This window comes from Lathamus discolor, chromosome 5 (assembly GCF_037157495.1).
Source record: "Lathamus discolor isolate bLatDis1 chromosome 5, bLatDis1.hap1, whole genome shotgun sequence".
Classification (NCBI taxonomy): domain Eukaryota; kingdom Metazoa; phylum Chordata; class Aves; order Psittaciformes; family Psittacidae; genus Lathamus; species Lathamus discolor.
Genome location: NC_088888.1, coordinates 36,470,248 through 36,491,904, shown reverse-complemented (window position 1 = coordinate 36,491,904; position 21,657 = coordinate 36,470,248). Strand labels below are relative to the sequence as shown.

The window sequence follows — 21,657 nt, the reverse complement described above, 5'->3', positions numbered from 1 at the left end:
GGTTTTAGAATGGAAGTGACTCACAACTATAACTAATTGCAGGTTATGCCAATGCCTCTTATAAAAATTGAGCATGCCTACAATCAAATCAAATGCATATTTTTGATGCGATTAGATCTGTTAGAAATTACTAGGTAGCACCTACTGTTAACATGAGAGATTATTTTCCTCTTTGCTTTTAAAGCCTATTTCTTAACTACTGGAAATTAGTGTAATTTATTGTTCTGGATTTTTATTTTAACATATAATGTAAATAAGAAATAATTTTTCACACCTGCTTGTCCATTCCTCTTGGTTTCAAAGACCATGGGATTAGTGCCAAAAAGTATTTCTGAATTACATTTATCAGTTTGTATCTTTTTCTCCTTCAGCTGTCTTTGAGCAAAATACTGTCAATGTCTTAAATTGTTTCATTAAAGATTCTTCTACTTCGTGATCTTGCAAACATATTGGAAGATGATCTCCAGCTGACTGTGATAGGTGTTCTGAATGAGAATATTTGTGGGCTGTTCAGCCTGGAGAATATTTTATGAAGAATATTTTTATGAAGAATATTTTGGGGCTGTTCAGCGTGGAGAAGAGAAGGCTGTGTGGGGACCTCATAGCAGCCTTCCAGTACCTGAAGGGGGCCTATAGGGATGCTGGGGAGGGACTCTTCATCAGGGACTGTAGTGATAGGACAAGGAGTAATGGGTTAAAACTTAAACAGGGGAAGTTTAGATTGGATATAAGGAGGAAGTTCTTTCCTGTTAGGGTGGTGAGGCACTGGAATGGGTTGCCCAGGGAGGTTGTGAATGCTCCATCCCTGGCAGTGTTCAAGGCCAGGTTGGATGAAGCCTTGTGTGGGATGGTTTAGTGTGAGCTGTCCCTGCCCATGGCAGGGGGGTTAGAACTAGATGATCTTGAGGTCCTTTCCAACCCTAACTATTCTATAATTCTATTATTCTATAATTTGGCAGTTCATAAAACTACTAATGAAATGAGGTGCTGGTTTTACTTTTGCTGTTGTAAATTTTGGCTGTGGGGTGATGGACTGATGCAGAACTACTGCAGTGTTGCACCCTGCCATCACTGCACTCCGACTACTGCCAGAGCTGCTTCACAGATGAAATAGCTTTGATTTTATCATAATAGTGCACATTTTTAAAAGAGCTTTCATGTATTTATTCACATCATTAGCCATACTAGCCCCTAGCATTTCCACACAGATCTTTATCAAAAAATGCCTGCTTAGTATATTGTGTACATCTTTTCACTCACTTTTTCCAGTCTATGATCTAGAACTAATTGTGAAAGGCAGCTTATCCTGTTTGACTGTATTTGCCTTATGCTGATTTATGCAATCTGAGAATCTGCTTTGTATTTTTAAACCAGTAACCCTATCAGGAGTACAAGATTGCCACCACATGTTAGTGACTTGTGCTTGCTGGAAGCAACGAAAATCCTCTTCAGAGACACAGGGCATGCCTGGACCTGCCAATCTATCTATTATTTCCAAGCACTTTGTTTTCAGGCCTTTGCAGGCACAAATAATTATAGGCAAGAGGGTGAAAACAGTTGGGATGTAGTATGTTGTGTGTATCTGGTACCTAATGGAACCTGACCTGTGGCTCCACCCTTGATGCACTGAGGTAGTTGTTGCTGGCTCTTGGTATCAGAGGATTCAGTGATGCTTATTTTCTTGTTCCTTCAACAAGAACAGCTTGTGTGCTCTTTAATACATAATTTCCTTGTAGTTTTGAATCTGCACTTTTTCTGGACGGTCAGCAGTAGACAACACGGATTTTTTTCCCATCTGCATTTCCCTAAAAGACTTTTTCTTGGAAAAAAGACTTTTGCTTCATGTATGTTTTTGCCTCACAGCCAGCCACGTGCCTCAGGCAGAGGTGTGCCTGGGCTGCATGCAAAAATCTGAATTAGCACAAACTGATTAGCCTTTTTCATGTATTTTATATCTGTGTTGTGCATCTGGCTCCTATTTGCAATTTATAGTTGGGGTGTGAACTAATCATCAGAGGCTCCAAAGAAATAATGTGTGTGCTCCTGGTGTCCTTGGTTACTACATTCCCTCAGGCCAGGATCTTTTTTCTAGCCTTGAAGCAAAGAGATGTCCTGGTTTCTGCTGGGATAGAGTTAACTTTCTTCCTAGTAGCTGGTACAGTGCTGAGGTTTAGATTTAGTGTGAGGACAACGATGATAGCACACTAATGTTTTAGTTGTTGCTAAGTAGTGCTTACTCTAAATGAAGGACTTTTCAGTTTCCCATGCTCTGCCAGTAAGCAGGTGCACAAGAAGTTTAGAAGAGCTAAGGAAGCTGATTTGAACTAGCCAAGGGAATATTTCACACTGTGGTAAACAGTAGATCACCTCCATACAGCTGACTTATCTTACTCTGCAGACCAGAGTGGCTGCATCTGAACTGTCTGCTGGATCTGATCGCTGGCCTGATCTAACTTCCAAACCTTGCCTAGCACATCCTAGTGCAGTGCTGGATGGCCAATGCCAAGACCAGAGGTCATGCTAGCAGTACAGAGCTCTGGGCAATTGCACACTTTGGTTCGTGCTCCAGCTCTATTAGTTTATTTGTACAGATGTAATTCTTGTGCAATTCTGAAGAGGCTGATACCACCTGAGATGCTGGAAGGAATAACTATCTGGATTTTACTTTACAGGGTGTAAGAAAGTTAAGACAATACTGTTCACTCTTCAGTGGAAGATGTTATCTTCAGATCTTGTGCTTGCTTTTGTTCTAGTACGTTATATTTTAGGGCATCTGGTCTGTGTATGGAGCATTTATAGGCTGGACACAATCACACACGGCAGGTATGATTGGTAATTTAACTGTATTAATGTGAGGAAAATTAATACTTCTATTGACTATTGCTGAAACTTTTTTTTAGCACAACTTTAACCAGGATATTAAGCTTATTTAGGATAGAAAACAACCAAAAAGAATAAAAATTAGGTCATGAATTAGGATATGGGGAGTTCATTTGTCTCTTACTACCTTTGAGAACTTTCATATTTTTCTGCTGAAAGGCTAAACTGCATTACTGAGAGGAAAACATGGGGTCATGGCTGCCTCCTCTAACTCTTGTTGTATTTCAAGTAATAGTGAAAGCCAGTTGGTGGCCGTAGGTCATGAAGTGAGCTGATGTAGGGAGCTAACAAATTATTTAGTATAATATTAAAAATTAACTAAGCAGCTGTATCATAGTCTTATGAATACACTCTGTTTGAGGATATGCAAAGATTTACACACTCCCCATCTTGCTGAGTCTTTAAGTGCACTTCCAGACTACTCATGCCTTGAGACATTGAGTTCGAAGGAAAAATCTCTGGGCACTAAGCTCCCACATTTAACTCTTGGAGTATACTAACCTATGGAAAGTAAAGGACTTTATGCCCTTTCATTCAGTTCTATGGCTGTTCTGATTTGTAGTAACGGCAATGTAATGGCTGCTGGATATGTAGCTCAGTCCCCAGCTCTGCATGATGAAGTGCTTCATAGGTGCCATGGCAGGGAACTAGCTGTGTCTTCTGCAGGTCTGCCCTAATTTAGCTGCCCCTCTGAACATAAAATGTACTTAAAAGCCTCTAAGATCATGGTCATTATGTTGTCAGAAAATTTCAGTAAGAATTGTTTCCGTCTGCTCAGTAGAATCAATTTTGCAGCTGAACACATACATGAGTGCTCTTAGTGATGAAGGACCTCAATTTTGACAAGTGCTGATAACTTTTTGCCACTCCCAGCAGCACCAGCCTATATGGGATATGCCCAAGCCCACCAAAAGTCATGCCCAAACAAGGCACATCTAAAGACAGTCCTTTATTATGATGTTTATGCCAAAGTCATACTGTTTGTTTACCTTCTGAGCAGAACACAAATGGACCAGCTCAACATTGTTCGGAGCCAGGAACTGACTCACCCTTTGGAATACAACAGGGACCAAATTTGCCTGCTGCAGAAAGAAAACATTGCCCGTAGCAAGTTCAAAGGAGCAGCTAATGTCACTGAAGAAAATGCAAAATCAGAAGAAATACAAGTAAGCTGTCTTCTGTAGAATAAATATGCAGTTCTCATCAACTAATATCCTCCCATGCAGGCATCTTACGGTAGTACCTGAATCCTTCCATTTGCCACTGATGGCCAATAATTCGTGTTACTTCTTCAGGACAGTTGTGCGTACAGTGAATATTTTTGTTAATAGCACATTGCTTTGGTTTAAAATGTATTATTTTAAGTACATATAAGTACCCCACTTTCTTGATATATGAAAAAATTAGGTTGTGCCTTCTATTTCTTAAGGAAGGTTGAGAGGTTCCCAGGTTCCTTATACTTCTTGTATTGATTTGCCCAGATCCGAGCTAGCTCTTGAAAAATTCCCAACTCCTGCTGATGTGGGGTTTACATCTTTTTCATACAAAAAGTCACTGTGTCATTGGCACAGAGGTATTGGTCATTGTTCTCTGTTCTCATCCCTGATCTGGGAGTTTCTTGATTTTTTAACTTGAACTATCCTGGCCTTTAGCTTTGAGATATTTTGGTGTTATCCAGCTGTGTATCTAACACCTAACCTGCCTAATAACAATCCTGAATCACTGACTGTGATTTCTTCCGAGTTCCTTTAGGGGATTCTGTTTGAACCATCTATTTCAGCCTCCTTAGGGATAAAGTAATCTCTGAATATCTGTGACTGTTTTCCCTATCAAAACCAGCTAGACATAATATGAGTTTAAGCAATTTTCTAGAAGAATCATGGATAAAGGGGGAAATGGTAATCCATGTGAGACCGTGATAAATGAGATGGGGACAGCTAAACCTATATTCTTATAAGATAATGGAGTAGGCTATGGTAATGCTTAGGAATGTCTGGAGCAATGTTCTTCTGCAAAAGGATGTCTGAACCACACTGATGTATTTGGCACAAAACTGACAATTTCAATTATTTTCTTGGCCAGAAAAGTTTCAGAAGAAACAAAACTGGCAAGACAGTATTTTGTTCAAACTTTCAGTACATTCTTTATTTGTCATTTGTACATTTTTTGAAATACATATTTTTGTACCACACACACAACAAACGTTTTCTCCGATTGTGTTCCACATTTCTCTAGAGGTAACGTTTACAACAGGAAATGATTAACTGTTTCAATGAGGTTATTCTAGTATTTTGAATAAAAGTATTTTGAATGACCTGTTTACTCAATAATTTGAAACATCAACTTTATTTCCAATTTGGATTAAAAAAAATTGTTTGAGTTTTTGCCAGAGAATAATTGTGTTTCCTGACTAGGTCTAGCCCTACAGGTGACGGTTGGTAGAATTGTTCTAATCTTTTGTTCCTACCTGATAACATAATGACTGCAGGTTCAAAAATTACAGAACACTGGGTTACTATCTATCTGTGTGATCCACAAGTTCAGAAGTCTCCTTCTTCTTGAAAGTGGCCAATGGATGTGCCAAATGCTGACCAGGAAGCTCACAGCAAAGAAAGGATGGTGTTTAGAACACACGCGGGCAGATACCCAAGTGAAGGGAAAGTAGTAAAGGGGTGCATATGAAGATTGGTTGACTACAGAGCAAACTCCACATTTTCAGTTTAACTCCACTAATATTCCATTTGCAGCACGCAACATGAGTGCTCTGAGGGAAGAGGACTCAGTGTTGGCGTCAGCACAGGTGAGGGAAGAGGAAGGGAGGAGGGAAAATAATGGAGATGCATGGATAAGGAAAAGTCTTCTACAAAATGCACCAAATTTCATTACTTTCATTTACCTGAACTCAGTTTAAAATTGCCTTTGCAATCTCCTGCTGTCTGTAAGAACTTTTTATCCATTCATGTGCCCTTGTCACTACATGAAGATCTAAAGAGCTGACATTTTTTGCTGTGTTTTTGGAAAACATTCAGATATAATGGTGTTTGTTTGCATGATGAGTTTGCATTTCCTGGTTTTCCCTCACACAACAAGGACTCCTCTCTGCTCACTTTGTAACAATTGATTTGGTTTCAACATAGGAGCTCGTCCAGTAGTGATTTTTGTTTGCTTGTTTGTTTGTTTGGTTGGTTTTTTTAAGGAACCATTTTAAATGCGCTCTTTTTATATTGTGCACCTTTATACTGAAGACATTTATACTGTTGACATTTAAGCAGAACAAAGGACTTCATGCTTCCTTCTGGATAGATAAGGTGGGCATGCCTAGTCAAGAGCAGGCAATGATATGGCACCCTTTTTTTCTGCTGGTAGATATTAAAACAGCAGATTGCTGGACTGCAGGAAGAATTCAAGAGAAATGAATCCTGCTGGCATGCTGCCTATAACAAGCTGAGAGACCAGGTTGAGATGCTGACCAGGCAGAACATGGAGCTTCTAGATGGGCTCAGAGTTTCAGAACATCAGAGGTGGAAAGAAGAAAAACACTCAGAAGCTGTGAATTTCGTGGACAGAAAATCAGAGACCCCGGTATTGGATGATATTATCTGTTTAATACTGTCTGAAAAAATAAGGGGTAGTTTTTCTTTGGACCTGGCATGTGTGAACACTATTCCTCCATTCCTGCCATGCTTAGCCTGAAGGGGAGGAAATCAGCTCTGTAGTAAGCCATGTTAAAATATATTTTTTTGTGTGGTCCTCTTCCACTTAGCCTTATTGTCCATGAGCTGGACACCTCTAAAGGTGATTCAGTGAACCTATCTTAGACACTAACATAAAGGCAGATGCCTCCCTCTGCTAACTATAGTGAGACTCTAGATAAATAATCTAAAATCAGTGCATAAATTAGGCAGCTAATGTCTTCTGAAATGAATTCTACTCTTTATGTATATAATGCCATTCATCTTTTTAATGAAACAGCTCTTCAGCCAGATGCAGGCTGGTTTCTGCAATAGGTAGAGTGGGACCTCTTATTAAATCTCATCTCAGTTCTTATTTTGTGCTGTAAACTTTCTGGGATGAAAACACTGTCAACATTGTTTGTTACCTGCCTTACAAAGGCATAAGTTCCACTCCTGATTGGGTGTTACATGGGGGTGGAGCAGGGAGGACAATCAGGGTACAAAATGTACCTGGCTAATGTAAATGTCTGTGGTGATCTGAAATCAAAACTGTTTAATCATAGGTGTACAGATTCTCTAGTCATTTCTCATTCAGTATCCCATACTAGTAGGGTTACTTGTTACCTTACTGTATAACCAAGTAACTTAATTTAGGCGAGTTAAAGGAAGGAAGAAAAATATTGTTACCCACTTCTTACACAGGACACAGCAAGCCTTGGTGGGATTAAATGTTTCAGACTGCAATGCAAAACACAGAATTCTGGTTTGAGTGGGTCCTTTCATCTCTTTGTGTATTCAAAGGAGAAAAATATGTACCTTTAAAGAGGAATGAATTTCATCATCGTCAAGGCGATGAACAAATAATTATCTTCTAGATGGTGCAGACTGGTGAGATGAATCCTACTTTTCCACCGTGGCTGAACCTAGGAGAAAATAAAATCAAGCCATTTACTCCTAGGTATTTCCCTAATTTGAAAATCTAATTTCTAGTAATGTATCTTTAAAAGATGTTAGAACCACCAATTAGCCTGTCCTTTGCTTTATGGAGCAAAGAACTTTTGGTCCATCTTTTCACTTGATTTTAATGTACTACTTAATGAGATTTTTCATGTAACACTGTTAGGTTCTATTGCAAATATCATTTGAAGTTCCATTTCAATTTATCTTTAATTTTCTCAAACCTACCTGTTCATATGATTCATCTTTTTACAGATTGTGAAGGTCAGAAAAAATGATTAGAGTCACTCGTACAGAATGAAAAAAATATAAAAATCCAATAAAAGCAAGGGTTAGAGAAAGCTGATTGATTGACTTCTGTTGTAGGCCAGATTTCTGCATTATTTCTACTGCTTTGGGGCATTTGGTGATGTATAATTACTGCTCAAGCCACTGAAGATTTTGTTGTGTGAGAGTAATATCAGGATGCTGTATATAAAGATGCTAGGATGGATATCAAAGATTGTTGTGTCTGATACTGGGGAGTTTCAGTCCCTAGCACAACAAGACGTGGAGTTTAATTGGTTGTGTTTAAATATGATAATTTTTGTTACAAGAGAAAACCAAATGGCTTTGAGGGTTGTTTGATTCTGCTAGCTGTGACTTGAACCTTATATATTCATAACAAATTCTTCACTAGGTTGCAGAAGCTATTCTGCGAGAGACAGCATCTTCATCCAAACAAGAAAAGAGATCAAGGAGAGATAATCACAAAAGTCACCGTATGTCTTACATGGGACCAAAGACATCTTTGCAAAGACAATTCTTCAGAGATGCAAATAGTGAAGTATGCATTCCTATTACCAGTAGTCAGTTTTCCACAGTTTCAAATATTTATTTGAGAAAATGTTCTTTGGAAACAAAATTTGTGCAAATGAACGTGTCTGTATAAGCATGGTCATGTTTTCTTGCAGTAGGCTTGTGCTGTTATTCAGCATAACTTTGCTTGTAGTTTTTCTCCTCATATTGCAGTAGTAGGAGACAAACCTTTTTTGTTTCCTTTTCTAGAACTAACTAAATTGTTTCCAGGTATGATCTGAATTTATTGGAACTGCTGCTTCACAAATTGGTTTTACAGGGAACCGCCATACCTTGCCTCAGAATGCCATAAATCCAGTATTTTGCCATTTGGAGCTTTACTTGCCAATAAACACTCGTGTCATTCTGCCTGATAAAGTCACTGGGAAAATCACTTAGCTTTTTACAAGTTGTGATAAATTAATTCAGTATGTCAGGTGAGATGCTTTTTTCTGACTGGTATCTCTATGACTGCTCCTCTACAGCCAGCTTACCACGTTTCTCACACATCTCACTGTTTAGAATATATAGATATCTAAACATTTTGTTGTGCTTTGCTTTCTCTTGGTTTCGTATTTCTTGCTTCTTATTATGAGCATCTTGATTATAAAAAGTCTCCTTGCTTCTTTTTGATCACATTTAGCAGAAATCTGTGCTTTATTTAAGCGAACAGTCTCTCTGAAATTCCTCCTACCTACTGGAAACTAATCTCTTGGATCCATTTGCGAAAGCAAAACTTAGCTCTCTCTGCCTATTTAGGGACTGTAATCAAATGTGAAACATTTCAGATGATAAAGGAGGCAACTATTCCACTCCAGTGATCATGACAATGTATGTCTTGAAAGTCATGAGACAGTGGCTTCAATGAATCCTGCATGGTGCCAGACATGAAAAGACACAATGCTAAGAACAACTCAAAACTGAATATGCTTAGAAAAGTAGAATCAGTTATGTGTGGAATAGTAGCTTCAAAGAGGATGCAGAGGACGCTGCCTTCACAAATAAATATATAGCTATATTTCTAAGCTGTATGTTGTTTATAGTCAGAAGGTGGATGGTTTAGCTGCAATAAATTGTTTTGTTTGTTCTATACTGATGTTGGGTCTCCCCAGTCCCTTCTACAGCTGGGATCTCTCCGTTCCTCTGTGCTGTGGTTATAGAATTACTAACTAGACAGGTAATGCACAATATGCTATCTGCAGTTGAAGTGGCCAATAAAGTAAAAAAGCTATCTTTGGTAGCTTACTGTGGAAATTTTCAAGGCATGGAAAAGTTTGTGTTATCTGAACATTTAAAGCATTCTTTTGAAATAAGTAAAAACCAGTAACATTTATTCTACTTAGAGACTCCCTAAGACCCACTGAGTTTCACTGTGGCTTCAGAAACAGTTCTGAGAAGGGGGAAGTTGAGGACACTGTGTGTTATCTGAGCTTTCACCATCTAGACAGCACTGGAACCAGTCCAACTGGAATACAGCATAAGCATGATCTAGACAGGTGGGCACAGTGCCCATATGTCCTGAGTGAACTCTGAAATGCTTGAGAAAGACACATACTCTTTATCTGATATGACGGCAGAAGAAGTACTTGCAGTGAGTAGAGTGGCTGCTGATTATTTGAATGTAGAATTGAAGGCTTAGGTAAGCGGAACATTAAAAAGAAGCCCCAAATCTGTGTCATAGCGATAGATCTGAACGTGGTATCTCACTTGTGTTTCCTTTGTATTTGACCTCTTTAGCTAGCAGGTGGATGCTTTCCCTCGAAGATTCTGTGAATATGAATAATTCTAAATTTAGGTTACAGATAAAACAAACTTTCTCATGCTGTTTCTGTCCAGAATTGAGAAACTGCATGTGGGAATACATAAAAGTGAATGGAAACACATCACAGTGAATGGGATAACCTTTAGCAACAGAAGCAGAGATGCAAGACACAGGGACATGTGTGTACTTGTATAACCTACTTAAGTTGAAGCTAGCTAGAATTGGTAAGTTTCAGCAGCTGCAATTAAGAAGGCAAAACAACACTTAGCACTTATTTCTGTCTTATTGCTTTCAAAGCTAATAGAATTTGAGGATATGTGGAAAAAATAATGGTAGAGAAAGTCTGAATAATGATCAGTAGAGATTAAAATTCAGAGTTTTGGAAGAAAGGATTTTATAAAAAAAAAAAGACATATCTGAGAGATGTTCTACATTTCTGAAAAAGACATCTTCTGGTTGTCTGTAATACTTCTAATCATGGTTTGTGTTTGTACTGTAGCATGACCTAATTGGTGAGGAACCGGCCACTTCAAACTGTTCTTTAATGAGACAAGATAGATGTCCATTTTAACTGTGTATCATTGTGGTTCCTTCAAAATGTGGTTTGAAAGATGTACAGATTGGCCAAAATTGTTAATATTTATTATTTATTAATATTTATTATTTATTAATATTTATTAATATGAATTCTCTCCAAGCAAGCTTATTTCTGAAGGTATCACTCCGCAGGAATGTGTTGTCAGTTTCCTACCTGACATGCTACTATTGATAAATGCTAGTAATTTCTATGAGAATAGTTACTTTCATTTCTACTGAAAGATAATACTGATAACATTTCTTACTGGTTTTGCTGGAAAAGTTTCAACCAAGATCAAATGCGCTTACTTTGAATCTTATTAGAGGGATTTTGCTGTCTAATCTTGCAGGGGATTTTGATGACCTTTGAGCATGTTATTTCCTTGTATATGAATATTCTTCCTGACCATTTACTGACTCTGAAGCAGGGAAGTATGAGTTCTGGGAATGTGTAGAAAGGCTTTTGTAGCGTTTGAATTATCACTGTTTTATTTTCTTTTACTCAGCTTTTTGATCTGTTAGTGGGAATGCAAAGTCCACATGATGCTAACTCTATGGAACACAAACTGTGATATTTGAAGGCCATTAAAGATCCTTATTTATGGGAATTGACAAACGAGAGAATTGATTTGTGTCAAAATGGTGAGGAACTGTAGGTATTAACATCTGGGAGAAAAAGCTCATTAGAAAATTTAAAGGTTTATTGTTGAGCCTGAGGATCAAGGGAACATCATGTTTTTTAAGTTTAGGTGGGCCCTGAGTGAAACCACATCCTCCCGCTCTCCTCTGCCTTCCTGATAGCATAGATCTGGAGGAACTCTGAGAGGTCACACGGTCCTCCTTTTGCTGAGAACAGGATCACTGTCACTGATGATTACTCAATCTGTATGTTGCCAGCTCCCATGAAAAGACAGGAGATGATCCAAAGATCCAAGAAGATCCAAAATGAGCTGGTATCATCTGCTGCCTACCTATCGTTTTAGTTATGAAGTTTTACTTCACAACTAAAATCTGTCTCTTTTGTTGTCACCAGCTAATCAGCTGATTAATTTTTATTCTATGTTCAGTGGAGATGGGAAACAACTGATCTATCTTGTGCATGCTGGGAGGCTGTTTCTATCTCCAACCCTGCAATCCCCTTGTATCTCAAGGGTCTGCATTTAATGGAGATCCATGTGTTTCCAATGAAAAAAGTAAAAAGTTTTAGTGAGATAATTTGTTTATGCAAGTGATGGAATAGAGAGAATCTTTATCAAGAACCTCATCATGTGTGATTAAACCAAACACTTCATACTTGAGTCTCCAAAAGAAGTGTAGAGCTAAATTGCAATGGCTGCCAGGGTTGCAGTGATTGCTACGATTTATGAAACAATCTCTTAGAATGACATCCATCTGTATGAAAACAGAGACCACATGTAATTCGCTAAGCCTATCATCTTGATTAATCTGACATTACTGTTTTAAAAATAGGTATGCTAGTGAATAATTTTAAAATGTGCAATATGTGTGATGCATAAAATATGAGATCAGCAGCTTTTACAACGGCATATGTAACTAGCTGGAGAAGCTTTACTAGCACTGTTGTACATGGAAGCTCCCTCAACTAAATGGGGTGTTCTTTTGATACACCATGAACAAAACTCACCATGTTCATGGAAACAGCTCTTATTTCCCCCTGGCTTCAACTCGTTTCTTCACTTTTGCAGTCCAACACATCCTACTTCATGAGCTCATTAATTAAGTTAAAAAGAATGAGCATGTGCCTCTTCTCACATTTTTAAGGCCTATAGAGGTCTCTGTTCCTTGGCTACAGCATCACTCATTGCACTGCATCAGTAAATGCTGACTTCTGAATGTTCTTTTCAAACGCGGCTCATGAAGTCTCCTTTCCTAAAATAGGCTTCCTAGGCAGCTGTGTGTTAAAACTCTTGTAATGAAGTATTTTCTATTTACAAGTCTTGTATAGGTAGTTCTTTAATAGCTTGAATTGCAACATTCTTTCTGTACTACACAACAGCCAAAGTGCATCCAGGTCCTTGTGCAAAAGCAATCCCACAAACGGGTTTATCTTTTCCTGAGGCAGGAATAACCTAGACTCTGTTCCCTAGCATATTTTTTATGTGCACTACAGGAACCTTATCCCATACTACAGTATGTAAAAAGTTTTGATTGGACCAGGCCAGCTCTGTTGGCAGATCCCCTAGTGTTGACTAATGGAGTGGCTTTTGCCAAATGTGTGTCCCAGTGTTTGAAGGTTCCAGCACCCATTGTTCTCAGTGTAGTCTTTAACAGTCCAATGTATTGTTTGATTTTTCTGGAGGCTGGTGCATGATAGAGGATGTGATATTCCCATTCAATGCCATGCCCTTTGGCTCAATTGGCTATGAGGTTGTTTTGGAAATGACTCCCATTGTCTGACTCAATTCTTTCTGGGGTACTGTGTCACCATAAGACTTGCTTTTCAAGTCCCAAGGCCCACGTTAGTGTCTGAATGAAGCTGATGAATATTTGAGCTGCTGTGATCCTCTTAGCACTTTCTGATGACAGCAAGCTAGCTGGCTCAAAACTAACCAGGCAGAAAAAGCAGCTCATTTTTGCCTGATTCTACTCACTGAGCCAGGTCAATTCCCCTCTGTGGTTGCTGTTGGCATGTAAAGGAAGGGCTGGGGACAGAAGAAGAAGAGTGGGACTCCAGTAATTTGGGCTGAGATTGGCTTGAGCTGCTGTGAAACAGCACAGATGGCTTTTCAAGTTCTCTGAAATTGCTTGGTAGTTTCAGTCTTGAGATCTTTAACAATAAAATGACAGATTAGGAACTCTTTCATTCTATCAGCCTGCAATTTTTGAGATAATAAGTCTTCAACAAAAATAGTTTTAAAGGTCTTCAGTACTATACTGCTTGTCTCAAGCTGAAATCCCAGGCATATTTTGACAGTTTGCCTACCCACTTCTAACTTGAAATCGTGATTATATCTGAAGAAGTCAGGCATATCCACAGAATCTGCCTGCAGAAGACACCTCCAAATTTAAAATAGATATCATATTCCTTGACCAATGAATTCTATTAATTTATGTACCTTCTAGTATCCTTGTCCGAAAGTGCTGATCAGTTGCCTGTCTCCTGCTCAGAATCATTTTAAGCTTGGAGGAAAAGATTTAGCCTTTAAAAATTCTACAACTTTCTGGTGCTGCGATAGGATTTATTTCTTGTCTCATTCCTTGTAAGCACATCCATTAAGTTGTGATGTCATTTATTAATATGAATAAGAGATCACCATCCGCAATAACAACAGATCCCCTGACTTTCATTGATCAAAGGAGGAAAATTTTACAGCTGTCGAATAAATAGTGACTGCTGTCAGAGAAGGAATTGCGCAGTCTTCGCATTTGTGCTTTGCTAGTCCCATGTCTCTTGAGCTGCAGCTCATGGATTTGGACAAATGTAGCTGACGGCAAATACATTCTTTGCATGGACTGCTTACTCTCACCTTCCTAAGCATCCCCTCTCCAGTGTGTGAGAAGTTTCTAAATCAGAGTACCCGCTATCATTTCCATAGGGGGTTTTGAATGTTTGTTTCTGACCATCATGTGCTCATTTCCAGCCATTGACCAGCTCAGTGCATTAGCCATTGTTCTGCTATCAGTTCTGATGGACATGGGCATTGTCCTTTGCCATTTCTGGGATGTCTTCCGCAGTGCGAGTGGTGACTATGCTTTTGTCTCATATTGCCAGTCATTTCTGTGTTAGGTTTGGTACCTTAAAAGTTTTGACTAGGCAAGAGTGCATTCTCAGTTTTCCTGTTACATCAGGGTAACGATTCCTTTGCATCTGACCAACCCTGGTAATCATTATGCAAATCCCATATATCTCATGGTGGTAATGCAGGAATATTTTATGTTTCCTCTGTGCTCTGGTCAAATGTCTCCCCAGAAAAATTGAGGAAATGCTTTTGACTAACTGTGATCTTTCCAGTATAAATGTCTGATATAGTTTCTTTGAAACTGGTCACATCTCATTTCCTTTCTGTGTCTTACATCTGTCTTAGCAAGGCTTGTGTCAGCCTTGACTGATGGGGAAGTATGAGGGCAAAATGCATAAATGGTGGACATCTGGCAAGTAAAAGTGAGTTGTCATGCAATATGTCAGCTCAGTTGTGGTATCCCAGAGAGGGATATCTTTCCAGATCTTGGCTGGATGGTTGGCACTGAAAGATGAGAACCTGAGAGCAGCTATTGGCCTCGCACTGTGAGCCTTGGATTACCCTTGACTTATAAATATGAGAAGCAAAATAAGACCCCAAATGGAGATTTATGTATAAAATATGTGTGTGTCTGTGGGTATGCCCACATACACAAATATTTTCCTGAAAGTTTTAAACGCTTAATAATGCATCTGTTGTAGAATGATTTTTAATGCTGTTTGAAGATGTTTATATCAACTTATTGCAAATTCATTCAAACCTTTTAGACAATAAAAAGTTCTGTGCAAAAGGATGATCCCTTGAGATCGATGACAAAGGAGCATCAGGAAAAGAAACCATCTAACTGCTCTTTTGGCAGAAGCACCACACCAACTGGCAGGAGGACACCTCACCAAGGAAGACTGACACCTTTTGAACCAGAAAAAGTAAGTCACTAACAAGATCTACTTAGACTGCCTTTATTTTCTTTTTACTGTATTATTCAGAAGCTGGATTGGGATCCTGATCCCTGCATAGCTGCTGCTTGGTCCTCTTTCACTGGTTCTGCAGGTTTTCTGCCAGAAATTATCTTAGAGACTGTTTATACATATATAATGTATAAATATAAAATATAGTTATATTTATTTTGCTATTTGGGCACCTGCAGGCCAGATCATGGGTGAATGCTCCGAAAACTGCACCCCTTGCCCTCAGCAAAAGTGCAGAGCTGATCCCATTCACCAAGCATAAAGGCATCTCAGGGCCAGCAGTTCCCTGGGGACCAGGGGCTGTGAGCATCAGGGTCTCCCAATGCGGTCTGTCAGGATAGGGCCCATCCCACAGCCACAGCCAGGGAGGAGAGCAGGCTGGGGATAGAAGCCAGGGTCATGCCAGAATCCCAGTCATCAAAGCCCATACTGATGAGATTGGTGGTCACAATAGGAAGCCAGCCCATGGGTCAGAGTTAAGATATGGATCAATGAGGTGCATGGCCAGGCACAGGCATGGCTGCAGTACAACCCAACATGGACCGAGAGTAAGAGCTGCTGAAATGCAGCTCCCAAGAGAAGGGATGGGGTGGGGTAGAGGGATGGATCTGTCTGAGGTTTCTTCCAGCTCTTCCTCTCACATCTCTTTCCACAACAGTCTGAACCAAGATTAGACACCAGTACCATATCAGTGCACAGACAGCTAAACTCCTAGGAAAAGGAGGTGCACTAATTAGTGTCATTAACAGCTCCCATGCTACAGTGAAGCACGGCTGTATGTCAGCGCATCTCCATTTTGCTTCAGGTTGTACATCAACCTTCTCCTGCTGGGAGAAGAATAGATGACAGGAAATCACCTGGAGCTGTCTCACATCTGAGTGTTGGTTTTAAGGAGCCTAACTCATCTTCCTATGTAAAAGGTAATTGTGGGAACTTTCTGCCTGCCTAGAGTAGTCTGCAAATGACTTGGAGACACTAGTCCACAACTCTTGGGTCACGGGCAATATGTTAGCACTAAGACACTCTTATGATTCTTAGAAGAATTATGAAAATTGCATTTTACGAGAGAGAGCAAGCAGATTGTGCTGTTGCCTGCTTACGCACTGTGTTTTTTGTCCTGGAAGCTCAGAAGGTGAGAGAACGGATGTGGTCTGCACTTCACTTTGGTCCAGGACAAAATGACCTTAGGGACGATGGGCAAGCTGTTAGCAAACATTTATTGGTATAGGAAGCAATCTGTTGCAAGAATCTGAGAGCTAACATCTTTAAAAAACCCTCTGAGATAGGTATGGAAACATGGTTCAGCAATTTTTGTATGCTTTCAATGACCCCTTTTACTTTGCTTTTTCCTATAGGCAGGTCTTTACCCATTTCATATAGCTCAGAAGACATGCTCCTCTCACATAACCACAGCAATGACACTTGCAGCTTTGCACTCTGCAGTAACATTGAAGAAACAGAGGTATTTCATCATGTAACTATAAAATAATTCAGTGAGTCTGTGATCTTAGTTTTCGTATGCAAAATGCTAACTCCCATCCAGCTGAAAACAATACTCTCTTGGCTTTATTTGCTTGCCTCTACTCATGATAAGTACACTCTTTGAAACAATATTGCAATATCTTACAAAAAATGTAGTAGATTTCTTTATCGAGATGTTCCTGCACAACTATTGGACATTAATAGATTTATGTTGCTAGTTACCTTTTTTATTTTGGCTCAGAAAGAAGAGGCTCTTAACCTTCAAAAGACAGAAAAATTGTTAAAACCTCAGAATAAAGTGGCTTTTGTGACCACACACAGGAGAAGTGGCATAACTGCATATGATAGCAAAGTATCTACAGACAGTTCTACTGCTTTCGTGGATGCTGAAACAAAGGTTTGAGCAACTTACTTACAATCCTGGCTCTTATATAATCACCAACTTTTTTTTTTTTTTTTCGATTTGTGAACTGAAATTAAACACATCAAGAGAAAGAAAACTTCCGTTCCCATTTCCAGTGCTATGCAGTGGGCACAGAGTTTTAGGTATGGATCTGGCAACTTCGGGCACTGTGTTTGCAGCTTTTTACTGGAGCATATCATAGCCCTTTGGGGAGCAGTATTGCGTGTTCCTTTGGATCCCACATATCAAAACATACCACATCTTTAAACTGCAATTAACATTAGTTAGTAACCATTCTTGATGCTATGTGTCAGATGTCAATTACCTTAAGGCTCTTTTATGCTGCCAGACAGTGCAAAGAGCAGTTATTGTAGTGGTGAATTGGAAGTGTAGCATCCTGAATAGCTCTTAAGTTACACAGTTAGCATTACCTACAGCTAAGAACCATTTAATTTGTTTTGGAAGAGTGGATTTAGATAATACAGGTACATTTCTTTCAAATCAGTAGCTCAATATTCAGAGACAGACCCATTCTTTGTTCTTGTGTTCATTCTTAATTTCCTATAGTATAGTTTCACCAGAATGCACTCTTGTCACCTCATTTTTGGACTTTTTCTATGTTATCTTTTGTTTTGCTAACCAAAGCTAACTGGAGTTAATGTGCATCTTTTCTAGTTATGACTAAAAGATTAAAATTGGTTACAAATGCAAGACAATACCAGAAAGAAGGGCAGCTTTCCTCTGTGTGTGTGAAAGTAAACATGGGGTTTGCACAGTTAATGAAAATTAATGAAAATATTTTTAAAACTTTTTTTTTCATATATCATTGACTGTGATGTTTTCATAATTTAGCCTCCAAAATCAACACTATCTGGAAGGTCAATGCTACATCAAGACAGAAGAATAAGTGAAGAAGAGGTGCAGGAAAAAATTGAGTATCGTGATGGAAAGGTGAGGTAAAATAGGATGTAAACATATTTGAAGAGATCACTGATAGGACTGCAGTACAGATGGGAATCACTACTTCAAGTAGCCATAGACTATTATGTCTCCAATTAAATGTGTGTTCCTTAAAGGAGAGCTGAAGTATAAAGTTCACACCATGAATGATAGGAAATATTTATAGCTGACGAGCTGAATACCAAGTAAATTAATTGTTTTCTTGTTTCCCATATGGATTTACTCTGTGACTTTCACCAGATTTGTTTTGTTTATCTCAGTTATGGGCTGGCAGGAATTATATACTTACCATTAGAAATGAAAATGTGCTAGTGGGGTAGTGATGGTGTTTGGTAACGCAAGATTAAAGGCCATTCTTTCCTTGGATATGAATCGAATGGTAGTGAAATGTGCCAGCTGGACACACCACTGTGGGAGAAGCTTTTCATTAGACACAGCTGGCTACGCCTGGAGTAGCATTAGTGGAGTTGGGTTCAATGCAGCCTGTCCCGTTTGCTCAAGCCACCTGTCAAAACCCCCAGTGATTCCCCAGCTGCATCTAGAGATTGCTTCCAGCTGCCCTTTTCCTGAAGGCCCATAGCTCAGCTTGGCAGCTGGTTTCATCCCTTTCCTGGAAGTCCTTGTTTTCCAGGAGGGGATGAGCAGGCAATTCCTGCTGGCTTCCCACTATGTTCCACTACTCCTTGCCATGAAAGCTAGACAATTTGTGTCTGAGTGGCTATGTAAACTTTCCTGCACAGCACCTGAGGTGCTTTGACTTAATTAATATTAGATGATCTATGTGTTTGAAGGTAGAAGAGGTGCTTACTGATGGACGTCGAATCATCACTTTCCGCAATGGTACTAAAAAAGAGATCAGTGCTGATAAAGGAATGACAACAATTAGCTTTTTCAACGGAGATGTAAAGAAGATCATGCCAGATCAAACAGTGGTGTGTAACTTTTTTTGTTTTAAGTAAAATATAATTATTAAGTGATTTTTCAACAATGTCCTATCATTTATCTTGATCTATCAATCTGGGGAGAAACTGACAAGGAAGGGTGTTGGTTTAACAACCCTGAGCGGTGAAACTGTTTCATCTATAAGGACAAAAGTGGAGATGAATGTAGCTGGCAAAGAAGCAACAAGCAGGTAGCTGGCTAAGCAGACTAAAGGAGACTGAAAGAAGGCAAAGGGCAGGGGCAGCCAACTGAAGCAAGGACTGGTTTTGTATGTTTGTAGGGCAGGTAGCATAGTAAAGCCCTTCCCAAATCTTCGTTCGCAAAGTCAAGCCATCACCATCATAGGAAGTTCTTCCATCTGGTATTGTGTAAATAAAAACAGTTACAAATAATGTGAGCTAGAGTGGAAATAAGTGAGGCCTTGGCATCAGCAGAACTCTTTTAAATTAACAGTGCATGGCTCGGAGCTGAAGCAAAGAGGTGGGAAGATGACTTTCATGCGTGCACTGTTCTCTTGTATGTTGCAGAGATGAAAGAAGCGTCATCTAGACACAGCAATGAAGGGGGGGGATGAATAAGAGGAAGGAACAGCAGCACAAAAATAGCTACATTTATGGATGTCAGGGGCAGAAAATGACCTTGAAATTACCTTTTTAAGAGGGGTTATTTTTAAGCACATTTTTATGGCTGAATCTGCTTATGCAAATATTGTGAACATGCTACAAACACTTCACTCTCCTTCCAGATTTATTATTATGCAGATGCACAGACAACCCACACTGCTTATCCAGATGGCCTGGAGGTGCTGCAGTTCCCTAATAATCAGATAGGTATGTAAGAACTCATAAATGTGAATTATACATGCAGGAGGGTTTTTATTCTGAAAGTGTTGTCTTATTCTGACTCCAGCAGATTGGGTATTTTCTCCCTATTTAGCTTTGTCTTTGTATTTCTCTTCCAGTATGTTCCATCACTTTACTGCTCAGTTTCTTCCTACAAAAGAAAGATAATAATGGGATGCAAATGCTCTTTGAATTTTGATTATCTGAATATTCAATTCTTTGATTTCTTTAGCAGTACACTGGATATCATTTCCAATCTCACTACAGTGTCCAAAAAATATCTGATCTAGCTCTGTGTAAAGAAACATGGAAGAATATCAGACAGATTTTTTACATCTTCTTTTCCACAGAAAAACATTATCCTGATGGCACAAAAGAAATTGTGTTCCCAGATCGCACAGTGAAATGCCTCTATAGCAATGGATTCAAGGAAACTTTTTTCCCAGATGGTACAGTAGTAAAAGTAGAAAAGTAAGTCTCATGTTAGTGACAGGTAAGAGGCACTGAACACAGGTACAAAGATACTGACATTTAAAACTCTGGCTGGATTCTGCATGGCTGGGAAATTTCCACATGAAAGAAGAAAGGGCTTGTAAGATAATGAGGGATCTGCTACAGTGAGGCACTGAAAATTGTTCACTTCCACCTTGGATGATAGGTGACTGAAATTTTCCTCATTTAATTCCATGTAACTTTACACTGGCCAAGGTTGCTGTGAATTTACCAGCTGCCTGTATTAGCTATGTGGGTACTAAAGGACTCAGGATGAGAACTCCTGAGCTCTATTCCTAGCTTTTTGTCTGTCTTTCTGAGCTTGGGCAAAGAATTTTGTGTATTCTCTCTCTATTCCTCCGCTTAAAATGAGGAAAAACAACAGTAAGATTTTCTTACACATGCCTCTTCTTGGCTTAAGGAGGATCCTGTTGTAAAACAGATTTCCTGCTTGTAAAATGCCTTGAGATCCCCTCATAAAGAAGTTATTTAAAAATGTGGATCTCACAATGTATTAGGTATAATTCTATGCACTGAAGTACTTTGTATTGAAATCTTATTGTGATATCAAATCTCATGCCATCCCATGCAAATTCTGAGGTGAATTATAACCTACCTGATAAAGTTCCCACTTGACATTATTTTCCATTTTCATTGTGTCACATTAGACAGCTCAGTGAGATAGGTTAATAACAGACAGTGCCATCTCACCACTTCATTCATTGTTATTTCTTTCAGGAATGGAGATAAAATAGTGGCATTCAGTAATGGCCAAAAGGAGATTCACACTGTGCAGTTCAAGAGGCGGGAGTACCCCGATGGCACTGTGAAAACTGTGTACTGCAATGGCAGACAGGAAACCAAGTACTCCACTGGACGGGTTCAAATCAAAGACGAGGAGGGTAATATCATCCTAGATAAGAAATGATTCCTCCCCTCAAGGGGCTGCACTCTACGTAAGTAGCTCAACCTGTTTTCTTGGCAGTTCAGAACTGTTAGGAAGATTTAAGCCTTGCAAAAATAAATGTGTGGAATCATAGGGCTGTAATTCACTTTGTCTCAGTGACTGGTGCTTTGTTCAGAATAAACTTACCCAAATTAAATGTCTCTTGAGTAAGACTTGAAGGAGATGCAGTCATGTCCTCTTTGTGTATGTAGCATTAAAATAAATACCCGTAGTA

At 39.2% G+C, this 21,657-nt stretch overlaps 1 protein-coding gene across 1 annotated transcript in view; it reads left to right on the top strand.

The window, feature by feature from the left end:
• LOC136014285 (centromere protein J-like) overlaps positions 1–21,404 on the top strand; it is a 32,211-nt gene extending 10,807 nt beyond the window's left edge. The window contains 12 exon segments of the mRNA XM_065679075.1: positions 3,881–4,046; positions 6,247–6,462; positions 8,191–8,337; positions 15,155–15,313; positions 16,161–16,275; positions 16,711–16,817; positions 17,079–17,234; positions 18,093–18,191; positions 18,992–19,132; positions 19,888–19,972; positions 20,335–20,455; positions 21,215–21,404. Of these exon segments, the coding sequence (XP_065535147.1) occupies positions 3,881–4,046; positions 6,247–6,462; positions 8,191–8,337; positions 15,155–15,313; positions 16,161–16,275; positions 16,711–16,817; positions 17,079–17,234; positions 18,093–18,191; positions 18,992–19,132; positions 19,888–19,972; positions 20,335–20,455; positions 21,215–21,404 (1,702 nt within the window).
• The last annotated feature ends 253 nt before the right edge of the window (positions 21,405–21,657 follow it).